Raw genomic sequence first — 13,261 nt, 5'->3', positions numbered from 1 at the left:
CATGGGAGTGTCCTGAGGGAAGAAGTCAGGGGCCCATGGCTGCTGCGGCTTTGGTCTGTGGAGGTTGGAGGTGCTCGGGTGAAAGGACAGGAAGCATGAACAGCATTTCCCACCTGCAACCTTCCCCCAGGCCTGTGGCCCCACTGTGCACCAAACTTGTAAGGAGAACACCTATGTGAATGGCTTATGCTTCCTGTTTGGATCCAATCTATGGCAGCCGCCGCAGAGTTTCCCAGAGAAGCTCCGAGGTAGGTGGCCTTTGGGAGGGAATACAGATGGGCAGTGTGAGGGTGAGGGCAGGACTGGGGTGGGGGCTGTTTACAGCCTGGGGGATGACTTAGAGGTCTAAATGCAGAAGCTGGAGGAAACTGGGATCCAACACAGATGATGTGGAGAGATGCAAGGGTCTTGTTATAGCCACTTATCTTTGTAAGATGATGTCCCAACCATTGTCCTTAGAGTAACTACCTGAGTCTCCTGATCATAGCCTCTGAGGGTCTCCCATCCTTTCTACCTCAGTCACTGTACTCTAGGCACTCTGGCTACCTTTCTTCTCCAAGAATGACATCAAGCTGTCCTTACCTCAGGGCCTTTGCAATTACTGTTCCTTCAGCCTGGAATCCTCTTCCCTCAGATCTTAGTGGACAATGCATTATTGTCATTTCAGCTCAAATGTCACCTCTTCAAAGAGGCCTTTCTTGAGCGGTTCTTGTAATCATTTCTACCATCTTGTCATACTTTACCATCTTCATATACATATTTTACTTGTTTCTTTTCTGTCCTTTCTTCTGGAATGTAGCCTTCATGATAGCAGGGATACTATCTTGTTCATTGCTCTATGCTCTTTTTAATTTTTAAAAAGATTTTATTTATTTATTCATGAGAGACACAGAGAGAGAGAGAGAGAGAGGCAGAGACATAGGCAGAGGGAGAAGCAGACTCCATGCAGGGAGCCTGACGCAGGACTTGATCCCGGAACTCTAGGATCACACCCTGAGCTGAAGGCAGACGCTCAACCGCTGAGCCACCCAAGCATCCCTGCTCTGTGCTCTCTCTCTCTCTTTTTTAAAGATTTATTTATTTATTTATTTATTTATTTATTTATGATAGACATATATATATATAGAGAGAGCAAGAGAGGCAAAGACACAGGTAGAGGGAGAAGCAGGCTCCATGCTGGGAGCCCGATGCGCAACTCGATCCTGGGACTCCAGGATCGCACCCTAGGCCAAAGGCAGGCGCTAAACCACTGAGCCACCCAGAGATTCCCCCCTTGCGCTCTTATATCTACTTCTGCTTAATAAATTGCCCTTAAACTTAGTAGCTAAACCCAATAAACATTAATTATATCACAGTTTCTGCAAATCAGGAATCTGGGGATGGCTTAGCTGGGTGCCTCTGCCTCAGGGTTTTTCACGAAATTGAAGTCAACTTGTTAAACTGGAGCTCATCCAAAGGCTTGACTGGGGAAAGATCCACTTCCAAGCTCACTTACAAGATTGTTGGACTGAGGGCCCCGGTTTTCACTGGCTGTTGGCTGGAGGTTTCTCTCAGTTGCTTTTCACATGGGGTTCCCTATAAAGCAGCTCACAACTGCTCCCCATAGAGCAGCTGGCCTCCCTTACAGTGAGTACATAAGGGAGTAGGAGAGCAAGAGAGAAAGAGAGAAAACAGCCAAAAAAGAAATCATAGTCTTCATAATCTAATCTCAGAAGTAATAGTACATTATTTCTGCCATCTTATGTTCGTTTGAAGTGAGTCAAAAATTCCATCTCACTTTCAAGAGAAGGTTACCGTGCAAGGGTGTTATATCCAGGAGGTGAGAATCTTGAAGACCATCTTGGTGGCTGCCTACCACATCCTTGTTCACCAAACATCTGTCGATTGAAAGAGAGTGAGTGAGCGAGTGACTGAATCTTTTCTCAAGCTGCTTTCTACCATTTATTTCTTCAACTGGTTGTCCATCTTTTTTGCTTGGCTTCAAGTTGGTTCTAGAACCAAGGGCTGATATGTCTTCCATTTATAGGTTTTTTTCCCCTTCAAGCTCTGCCCCTTTGTACTTTACTCTCAATGGATAACATTCCTTCCTTCTTCATAAAGAAAATCAAGGTTGCCAGGGATGAACTCCATCTACTTACTCCTCCTTGTTCAAATTTTTGCAACAGTACCACCCTTGGCAGTGTCTCACTGGTTTTAGAGGAAGACCTGAGTGTCCACCTTTCCATGAATCACTCTTCTATCTGGACTTTTGAGGCTTTATCACATCACCAACCTGAAGCCCACATCCTCAATCATTCATTCTCTCCAGGAGCTTAAATTTCTCCTTCCTCCTTTGCATGTAAACATGCTTACACTTACCCATATCTTAAAAGCAATCAACCACCAATATTGATAGCAATGAAAATAACCTTTCCTCTCCCTGGTCTCCTCTACATCTTATGCTGTTTCTCCTTTCCTTCATCATCAAACTTTTCAAAAGAGTTCTCTCTTCTTGTTTCCATTTCCCCCATATTACCATTCTTCACCCTCTGACATGTGTCTTCTCTCCAACCTCTTGCAAATGGCATTTGTGACTTCCTAAATGCCAAATCTCTGTTCTGTCCTCATGTTTACTGACTTTTCTGATGTGACTTACAGATCATCTCTTCCTTCTCCAAACACCTAGATTTCTCCCCTCCTCTCTCTTCCCCTCCCTTCCCCCCTTATTTCCTTCCTCTCCCTTCCCTTCCCTTCTTCTTGCTTCTCCTGCTGCCAAGGGCTTCTGGTAAACTTCATCTCCAGGCAGTCTCCCTCTGCCTTCCTTGCATGTGTAGGGGTACTAGGTTACGGCTTCTATTCTTGTCCAAGTGTTCTTCCAGGCCAATTGCATTCAGTTCTGTGGCTTCAGCTCTTAGCCCCTCTTTAGTGTTCACTCTCAGCATTCAATACTTTTCTTTTAAAAAACATTTTCCGTTCTTATATTCACAAATATATACATATTTATAGTCTTCACTTTGTGCCACAAATGATAGCGTGTTGTACACATTTGATTCTTTTCATTTAACCTATCTTTGAGATTTTCAAAGATTTCTCTGGTTAATTTTCTTTGTATATTTTCCATATAAATGTTAGAGTCTGCTTATCTGTTTTTAAAAAACTAATACTTTTTTGGGGGGGTAATTTTACTTTTTCAAAGATCATACAATAAAATTGGCCTTTATTCGTTTAGTGTACAATTCCATGAATTTTAAGATATGTATATAGATTTTCATTAAAAAAACCAACATGAACATGGGGTGCCTGGCTGGCTCAGTTGGAAGAGCATGTGACTCTTGATCTTCAGATTGTGAGTCCCAGCCCCACATTGGTTGTAGAGATTACTTAAAAATAAAACCTTATAAAAAATCCAACATGAACAGAATGCAATAGTTCTATTACTCCCCTAAAAAGTCCTTTATGCTATCTTTTTATAGTTAGTTGCCTTCTCCCCATCCATCCTAGTCCCTGGCACTTACTAATCTGTTCTTCATCACAATATAGTTTGTCCTTTCAAGAAGCTACATAAATGGAATTACAACCCTTTGAGATTGGCTTCTTTCACTAGTATGAGGTATTTGCAATTCATCTGTGTTGTTATGTATATCAGTAGTTCTTTCCTTTTTTATTGCTAAATAGTATTCCATTGCATAGATTTACTAGTCCCAGTCACAAGTTCATCTGATCACACATTGAAGGATGTTTGGGTTGTTTCCAATGTTTGGCAATCATGAATGGAGTGGCTAGAAACTTTTCATTGCTACAGCAATCTTTCTAAATACAGAAAACAATCATCTCACTTCCTTTTCTAAGAAAACTTCAGTGGCTATTCACTGCCTAAGGGATAAAGTCAAACTTCTTTTTTGGGATAGAGAGGTCCTTCCCAACTGTCCTTTGCTTAATGACATAGGCTCATCTCCATTCCCATCACACAGATTTATCCTAGTAGTGTCATTTCTGTCCCTCAATTCTGTGGAAGGATTTTAGGTTCATCTCCTTTGTATCAGTCAGGGTTTTGACTGGAATAAATGCTTCACCCCAGTTAGAATAATTTGAGAAGGATTTATTAACAAAGGGACTAATTTTATTTGATAGAGTCTTAGGGAGCCACAGTGGATGATCCAGGAATCCAGGGCAAGGAGCAGCAGAGCTGTTACCATTCTTAGGCTGATTGGACAAGGAGAGGGAAGAGTAACCAGAATTCAGAAAGAGAGAGAGTTCTCTGGAGTGTGCTTCCTTGAGAGGAGCAGTGATCTTCCATTGAGAGACACAGCTGGCCCAAAGCAACCTTCCAGGGCAGGAGTAAGAGGAAAATACTCTGATCATACTCTTCTACCTGTCTCTAATCTTCTGTTAAGGCTCCTAATTGGGCAAACCCAAGTAGAAACCAGAAGGCAAAGGAACCCAAAATACATGTGATCCATGTAGGCTGACTTGCTAGGCTGCAGATCAGATTGGAGGAGGGTAGAAGGTGGATTTGGGGCTGGGGACAGAAGGAAGGAGGACATCCAGTATATTGTTATATGTGCTATTCCTTTTTTTCCCATAATTTCTTTCTCCCTTTATATTTATGGCAAATTATTTCTCATTCTCAGAGTTAATTCTGATATCTCTACTTTTCCTGACTTCCTTGGGCAGAATTAACTAAAATTTTCTATTACTTCATCCATATTTCAAATAGTATTAAATAATCAAATTTATTAAACAAATTTAAAAAAGTATTATAAAATGTTTAACTTTCTTTAGACTCAAGGTTTATTTTGCTCCCAAATTTTGCATATAATTGAACTTTTAAATATACTAACACCTGCTGAATTGATTCCACTTTGGATTCTAAGGCATCAGTTTCTTCATGAAAATTTTTCTTTGTTTCTTCTAACATTTCTTGTGTTTATTCTTGTGACTGGCTAATGAAAACATCACCAATTTGATAAGGTATCATTAAGCAGTAGTCATCTATCTGCAAGCATGATGTCCTTAAAAGCATCTCTAAATTTTGTAGTTGTTTCTTTTTTACGACTATTTCTTCCTTCAGCTCTGTGATTCTACTTGTATTCCATGAAAATTTGTTTATCTTTTGTCGATCTTCAAAAGTAAAATTGGCATTTTCTGCAAATGTCTTCTGCATGGCAGCTGACATCTTGGGACTATGTCCATATTTTTATTAAACTTGGAACATGGGTTGCATATTATTTCCCTTTTATTTTTACTGCTTAGCAAAGAGCTAACATGCAAAAAATGAACCCCTGTCTCTGGTGCTTAATTAGTTCATGTTCTTTCTTTTGTTCCCAAAGAATGTCCTCGGCAGGACAGTGATATTGCTTTCTTGATTGATGGCTCTGGTAGCATCAACCCGACTGACTTTCAGCGGATGAAGGAGTTTGTCTCAACTGTGATGGATCAATTCAAGAATTCCAAAACCTTGGTGAGGGCAAATGGATGGGTTAGGAAATAGCTCATGCAAGGCTGGCAAATACAGGGCAACCAGGCAGGCTGCCACTTTCCCCTTTTACTTCTATCGCAGATGTTGCCAAATTGCCAATTGATCATGGTTTTCTTTCATGATTCTCTTTCCTGCTCTGGAATCAGCCTCAGCTTCTTCCAATGCTCTATGAAGCAGGCAGCTTTAACTAATTGATAAGGGTTGGAGTGGGAGATAAAATCCACATCTAATCTCTGGCTGAGTTCTAGTACTTAGAAATGGGAGCTGATGGCAGATCTCTGTCCTGGTGAGGCAAAAAGATTGGGGACAGTGTAGAATTTGGAGGGATTTGGAGACTGGAATGTTTCAATATTTATCTAGGGCCTCCTGGGAGATGGGTAAATGTGAGGAGGGTCATCTTCTCCAGTGTAATACCAGATGCCTGTTCCCAGTTTTCTTTGATGCAGTTCTCTGAAGACTTCCAAATTCATTTTACCTTCAATGAGTTCAAGAAAAATCCTAAGCCATCATTTCTGGTGAAGTCAATAAAACAGCTGTTGGGGAGGACACACACTGCCACAGGAATCCGCAAAGTAGTGTAAGCTCTTTGTTTAGGATGGGGAGGAGGTGATATTTTTTTGTTGGGATTTGAAGAATGCAGAGGGAACACAGACAGGGATGGGATAAAGGACATGAATAAAGGTGTGGAGGAGGGACTCTGCATGGTGTGCTCATGAAATATAAGTTGTAAGTAAAGGTAGGAGTGAAGGGGATATGTGAGGGTGAGGCTAGAGGGAGGCTACAGAGATCATTTGAGGCCAGGTCACTTAAGGCAACTGAAAAGCTAGTGGGGATTCACTGAATGTTTTAAGCAATGAGGAGATGTTACCATATCTTCTTTTGGAACTTCAGTCTGATGTGTGTGTGTGTGTGTGTGTGTGTGTGTGTGTGTGTAGAGGTGAGGGTGAGGGTTGGGACAAAAGTGCAGGAGCATGAGCTAGAGAGCTGTAGCATCAAACCAGGAAAGGTTTGCAAGGGTTCAATTAAGCTTAAAGATTTGTTTTAATTTAAAAGGAATAATAGTTAAGAAAAATAAATCAATGCAAAAGTATTTAAAGGCAGTGAAGATTTCCTTTCCTTCCACTCTTCTCCCTTCTTCTGTGTCTTTCTGGGTCTTGTGGTAGCCACATCTCAGTGTTCATTCCAGGGGATCCCAAACCCCTCCTGGCTGCATCAGTCTGTGACTCTTGACATTTCCTCCCTAGCATTAAGATGATCTCTGTCTATTCACATTTGACTTTTCTTTCCTCTTCCCTGGACAGAAGAGAACTGTTTCACAGCAGCAGTGGAGCCCGGGAGAATGCCCTTAAGATCCTAGTTGTCATTACAGATGGAGAAAAGTATGGTGATCCCTTGGATTACAAGGATGTCATCCCTGAAGCAGACAGAGAGGGGATCATTCGCTATGTCATTGGGGTAGGAAATGTGGCTCTCTGGGCTGATGCTTCTGTAGAGGGTTTCTGTTTGGATACACCCTCCCTTCACTTTGCAAATATCCCTAAAACCAGGGTGGGCAAAGGGCCACCGCCAGCCCATATGGGCCTATATCAGGCAACTGCTGTTACAATGATGCTATGTAACAGATTATTTCAGAATTCAGTCTTTAAAACAATAAATGAGTCTGTAGTACATCTGGGCAATTTTTCTGGTTTTGACTGGCTCACTCTTATATCTGTAATCATTTGAAGGTTGGTTGGCAGCTCTGGTAATCTTGGCTGAACTCTCTCCATTTCTGAGGGTTGCCAGTTGTGTCTGTTTGCTGGACCGGAATGGCGGGAATAACTGGGGTAACTTGGCTCTTCGGATCCCTGTGTCATCCTCCAATGGGCTAGCCTGGGCATGTCTTCATGGTGAAGGCAGAGGAACAAAAGAGCAAATGGAAATGTTGCAAGTACTTTTTAAAGCCTCTGTCTGCATCGTGTATGATAACATCTACTAATCAATGGATATTAGCAAGACACATGGCTGCACCCAGAGACATAAGCAGGGCAGATTACTCTGCCATGAGTAAGAGGATACAGCAAAGTTTTGGAGGAAAGGGCTTGGATTTAGGAAGGGGTAAAGAGTTGGGATCATCAGTGTAATCCAACTCCCACAGTACCTTATATGACATAGAAAAAGATATCATCATGGGTGCATGACTTGGTAGGTAGGAAACCCCTTCATATAGAGGAAAAGGCTCCCTTTACGCTGGGGAGAGGTCAGACCCACATCAGGAGGCATGGCACAGCAAAGGAACCAAAGGCTGGACTTCAGCTCCTAATTACTCCCTTGACAGACTGCTCTGTGCCCTATCCCAGAGGCCTTCTGGTGTATTCCCTCATTTGACAAATATTGTTTCAGATTCTTTTCCTGCAGAATTTTCTTTGCTGGGTGACACTGCTACCCCCTGATGGTGTCTAATTTGGCTTCTATTCTTTGGTAACAGGTGGGAGATGCTTTCAACCATCTAAAAAATCGTGAAGAGCTTAACATCATTGCATCCAAGCCTCCTCGTGATCATGTGTTCCGGGTGAATAACTTTGAAGCTCTAAAGACCATTCAAAACCAGCTTCAGGAAAAGATCTTTGCAATTGAGGGTAAGTAAGTTAAGGTTCTGCATTCCTGCAGCAGGTCCAGAGGCAGCCCTGAATATGGATTTCTCCTCTAGAGACTAGAACCTCCTAACTCTTGGTATCCTGATTCTCAGCATCAACTCAACTCTCTCCTCTTCTAGTTCTCAGCAAATTTGGTCTCACTTGGTCATTCCCTTTGAAATCAAAAGATCTAGACTTTATTTTTACTTTGCAAACCTTGGCTATAGGCTGGAAAATTGGAGGGTAGGGGAGTCGGGCCTCACACAGTTTATTTCCAAGAATTTGGGTATGTTGCCAATGTTTGACTGTTGGATTCACTGCTGTATCTCCAGTGTCTAGAATAGTGCCTGGTACATTGTGGGTGCTCAATGAATATTTACTGATTACAATAATTTAAAAACTGAGGGGAGTTTCATATACAATCTGGATTTATGATTTCTCTTAAAAAATTGGAAGATTAGACTGCATTCCTATCTGGCAAAAAGCAGTTGGAGCCAAATAGCTACCAACTCTTTAAAAGAGGTATATGCTTTCTAATTCAACATAGCTCCCACCTGAGCCTCCTTTTGTTTGGTCATCATAGTACTTGAGTTCCAGCTCTTCCACTTTCTTTAATGTAGAAAGCTCTCCTCCTTACAGGTACTCAGACAGGAAGTAGCAGCTCCTTTGAACATGAGATGTCTCAGGAAGGCTTCAGTGCTGCCATCACTTCAGTAAGTGGTCCTTCATTAAATTGGGATTGGGTGAGAGGAAGTGGGAGAAGAGGTGTAAGGGTTTGGGGGCTCTTATTTGCAATGGGGACTTGTTGGGGAGCACTCCTTTGATGGGGAGCAGTGGTCCCTTTTCCCTATTAATTATGTTTTTTTCTTGATATATAATGGATATATGAATGATACTTCAGGTATACACCATAATGATTTGCTGTATGCATATATTGTGAAATGATCACCACAATAAGTCTAATCAATATTCATTACCACATATGTTACAAAATTTATTTTTCTTGTGATGAAAACTTTAGGATTTCTTTTCTTTTTTTAAGTTAAAAAATTTAAAAAATTATTTAAATTCGATTTAGTTAACATATATTGTATTATTAGTTTCAGGGGCAGAATTTAGTGATTCCTGGTTACATATAACACCCAGTGCTCATGACATCAAGTGCCCTACTTAATACCCATCATATAATTACCGCTTCGCCCCACCTACCTCTGCTTCAGCAACCCTCAGTTTGTTTCCTAGAGTTCAGTGTCTCATATGCTTTGCCTCTCTCTGTTTTCATTTTATTTTATTTTTCCTTCCCCTGAATTCATCTGTTTTGTTTCTTAAATCCCACATATGAGTGAAATCTTATGGTATTTGTCTTTCTCTGACTGACTTATTTTGCTTAGCATAATACCCTTTACTTCCATCCATGTCATTGCAAATGGCAAGATTTCATTCTTTTTGATAGCTGAGTCATATTCCATCATATATATTTAAATACACTACCTTCTTTATCCATTCATCTGTTGGTGGACATCTGGGCTCTTTTCATAATGCCAAGTGATGTTGAGCATTTTTTTTTTCATGTACCTGTTAGCCATCTGGGTGTCTTTTAAAAAGTGTCTATTCATGTCTTCTGCCTGTTTCTTGACTAGATTTTTTGTTTTTGTTTTTTGGTATTGAGCTTGGTTAAGTTCTTTATATATATTGGATACTAGCCCTTTATCTGATTAGACATTTGCAAATATCTTCTCCCATTCTGTAGATTGCTTTTTAGTTTTGTTGGCTGTTTCCTTTGCTGTGTGCAAAAGCTTTTCATTTTGATGAAGCCCCAATAGTTTATCTTTGCTTTTGTTTCTCTTGCCTTTGGAAACGTCTCTAGCAAGAAGTTGTGGCTAAGGTCAAAAGAGGTTGCTGTGTGTTCTCCTCTAGGATTTTGATGGATTTGTGTTTCACATTTAGGTCTTTCATCTATTTTTGAGTTTATCTTTGTGTATGGTGTAAGAAAAAGACTTAGTTTCATTCTTCTGCATGTGGCTGTCCAGTTTTCTCAACACCATTTGTCAAGGAGACTCTTCTTTTCCATTGGATATTCTTTCCTGTTTTGTCAAAGATTAGTTGACCATAGAGTCGAGGATTCATTTCTGAGTTCTCTCTTCTGTTCCATTGATCTATGTGTCTATTTTTGTGCTAGTACCCTACTGTCTTGATGATTACGGCTTTGTAATACAGCTTGAAGTCCAGATTGTATTGTCTCCAGCTGCAGTTTCTTTTTCAACATTCCTTTTGCTATTTGGGATCTTTTTTGGTTCCATACAAATTTTAGGATCATTTGTTCCAGCTCTATGAAAAATGCTGATGGTAGTTTGATAGGGATTGTGTTGAAGACGTAGATTGCTTTGGGTAGCATAGACATTTTTTTAAAAAATATTTATTTATTTATTCATGAGACACACACAGAGAGGGGGGGCGCAGAGGCAGAAGCAGGCTCCATGCAGGGAGCCTGACATGGGACTGGATCCTGGGTTTCCAGGATCCCACCCTGGGCTGAAGGTGGTGCTAAACTGCTGGGCCACCGGGGCTGCCTGCATAGACATTTTAACAATATTTCTTTTTCCAATTCAGGAGCATGGAATGTTTTTCCATTTCTATGTGCCTTCCTCAATTTCTTTCATAATTTTCTATAGTTTTCAGAGTACAGAGCCTTTCTTTACCTCTTAGGTTAGGTTTATTCCTAGGTATCTTACGGTTTTTGGTGGAATTGTAAAGGGGATTGATTCCTTGATTTCTCTTTCTTCTACCTCATTGTTAGTCTACAGAAATGCAAACGACTGCTGTGCATTGATTTTACATCTTGTGACTTTACTGAATTCCTGTGTCAGTTCTAGCACTTTTTGGTGGAGTCTTTTGGGTTTTCTACATAGAGTATTATGTTGTCTGTGAAGAGTGGAAGTTTGACTTCTTTGCTGATTTGGATGCCTTTTATTTCTTTATGTTGTCTGATTGCTGAGGCTATGACTTCCAGTACTGTGTTGAACAACAGTGATGAGAGTGGACATCCCTGTCGTGTTCCTCACCTTAGGGGAAAAATTCTGTTTTTCCCTGTTGAGGAAGATATTTTCTATGGGTCTTTCACATATACTCTTATGATGCTCAGGTATATTCCCTCTATCTCTACATGGTGGAGAGTTTTTATCAGGAAAGAATGCTGTATTTTTTCAAATACTTTTTCTGTATCAGTTGAGAGGATCATACGGTTTTTATCTTTTCTTTTGTTAATGTGATGTATTACATTGTTTGATTTATGGATGTTGAAGCACCCTTGTAGGGTGGTTGGTCGTGGTGAATAATCCTTTTAATGTACTGTTGGGTCATATTGGCTAGTTTCCTGGTGAGAATTTTGGCATCCATGTTCATCAGAGATACTGGTCTGTAATTCTCCTTTTTTGGTGGAATCTTTGTCTGGCTTGGGGATCAATGATGGCCTCATAGAATGAGTTTGGAAGTTTTCCTTCCATTTCTACATTTTGAAATAGTTTCAGAAGAATAGGTGCTAATTCTTCTTTAAATGTTTGGTAGAATTTTACTGGGCGGTCATTCAGCCCTGGACTCTTGCTTGTTGGGAGAGTTTTGATTACTGCTTCAATTTCTTTGCTGGTTATGGATCTGTTCGGTTTTCTATTTCTTCCTGTTTCAGTTTAGGTAGTTTATATGTTTTAGTCTTTTTTTTAAATTTTTTTTTTCATTTATTTATGATAGTCACAGAGAGAGAGAGAGAGAGGCAGAGACATAGGCAGAGGGAGAAGCAGGCTCCATGCACCGGGAGCCCGACGTGGGACTCGATCCCGGGTCTCCAGGATCGCGCCCCGGGCCAAAGGCAGGCGCCAAACCGCTGCGCCACCCAGGGATCCCTGTTTATATGTTTTTAGAAATGCATCCATTTCTTCCAGATTGCCTGACTTGTTGGCGTATAATTGCTCATAATATCCTCTTATGTTTGTCTTTCTGGGATGTTGGTTGTGATCTCTCCTCTTTCATTTATGTTTTTATTTATTAGGGTCCTTTCTCTTTTCTTTTTGATAAACTTGGCTAGAGGTTTATCAATATTACTAATTATTTTAAAGAACCAGCTCCTAGTTTTGTGGATCTGTTCTTTTTTTAAAGATTTTATTTATTTATTCATGAGAGACACAGAGAGAGAGCGAGAGGGAGGGATAGAGAGGCAAAGACACAAGCAGAGGGAGAAGCAGGCTCCATGCAGGGAGCCTGATGCAGGACTCGATCCTGGGACTCCAGGATCATGCTCTGGGCTGAAGGCAGGTGCTAAACTACTGAGCCACCCAGGGATCCTCTCATAGATCTGTTCTACTGTTTTTTTCCCCTATACCATTGATTTCTGCTCTAATTTTTATTATTTCTCTTCTACTGGATGTAGGCTTTATTTGCTGTTCTTTTTTGGCTCTTTTAGGTGTAAGGTTAGGTTGTGTATTTGAGACTTTTCTTGTTTCTTGAGGAAGACCTGTATTGCTATGTACTGCATCCCAAAAGTTCTGAACTGTTGTGTTTTCATTTTTATTTGCCTCCATGTATATTTTAAATTCCTCTTTAATTTCCTGGTTCACCCATTCATTCTTTAGTAGGATGCGCTTTAAACTCCATATATTTGTAGTCCTTTCAAAGTTTTTCTTGTTGTTGACTTCAGGTTTTAAAACACTGGTCTGAAAATATGAATGGTATAATTTCAGTCTTTTTGTATCATTTGAGACCTGATTTGTGACCCAATATGTGATCTATTCTGGAGAATGTTCCATGTGCACTCCAGAAGAATGTGTATTTTGCTGCTTTAGGATGAAATGCTCTGACTATATCTGTAAAGTCCATCTGGTCTAGTAGGTCATTCAAAGCCCTTGTTTCCTTGTTTATCTTCTGTCAGATTATCTGTCCATTGCTGTGAGTGAGGTGTTAAAATCTCCTACTATTATTGATTATTATCAACGTGTTTCAATTAATTTTGTTATTAATTGGTTTATATAGTTGGCTGCTCTGAAGTTCAGTTTGTAAATATTTACAATTGTTAGATCTTCTTGTTGGATAGACCCTTTTATTATGAAACAGTGTCCTTCTCCATCTCTTATTACAGTCTTTGGTTTAAAATCTAGTTTATCTGATACAAAGATTGCTACTCTAGCTTTCTTTTGACTTC

At 40.3% G+C, this 13,261-nt stretch overlaps 1 protein-coding gene and 1 pseudogene across 3 annotated transcripts in view; one reads left to right on the top strand and one right to left on the bottom strand.

The window, feature by feature from the left end:
- ITGAM (integrin subunit alpha M) overlaps window positions 1-13,261 on the top strand; it is a 55,075-nt gene that overhangs the window by 15,165 nt on the left and 26,649 nt on the right. For all 3 annotated transcript variants that reach the window (XM_035718370.2, XM_035718369.2, XM_035718368.2), the window contains exons 5-10: window positions 131-248; window positions 5,310-5,440; window positions 5,890-6,035; window positions 6,760-6,913; window positions 7,926-8,076; window positions 8,713-8,786. In XM_035718370.2, the coding sequence (XP_035574263.1) occupies window positions 131-248; window positions 5,310-5,440; window positions 5,890-6,035; window positions 6,760-6,913; window positions 7,926-8,076; window positions 8,713-8,786 (774 nt within the window). The remainder of the gene's footprint in view (window positions 1-130; window positions 249-5,309; window positions 5,441-5,889; window positions 6,036-6,759; window positions 6,914-7,925; window positions 8,077-8,712; window positions 8,787-13,261) is intronic.
- On the bottom strand, window positions 4,486-5,179 carry LOC112640142 (prefoldin subunit 4-like; annotated as a pseudogene).

This window comes from Canis lupus, chromosome 6 (genome assembly GCF_003254725.2).
Source record: "Canis lupus dingo isolate Sandy chromosome 6, ASM325472v2, whole genome shotgun sequence".
NCBI classification, from domain to species: Eukaryota; Metazoa; Chordata; class Mammalia; order Carnivora; family Canidae; genus Canis; species Canis lupus.
The sequence above is the reverse complement of the archived record's forward strand: the minus strand, read 5'-3'. Positions and strand labels throughout refer to the sequence as shown.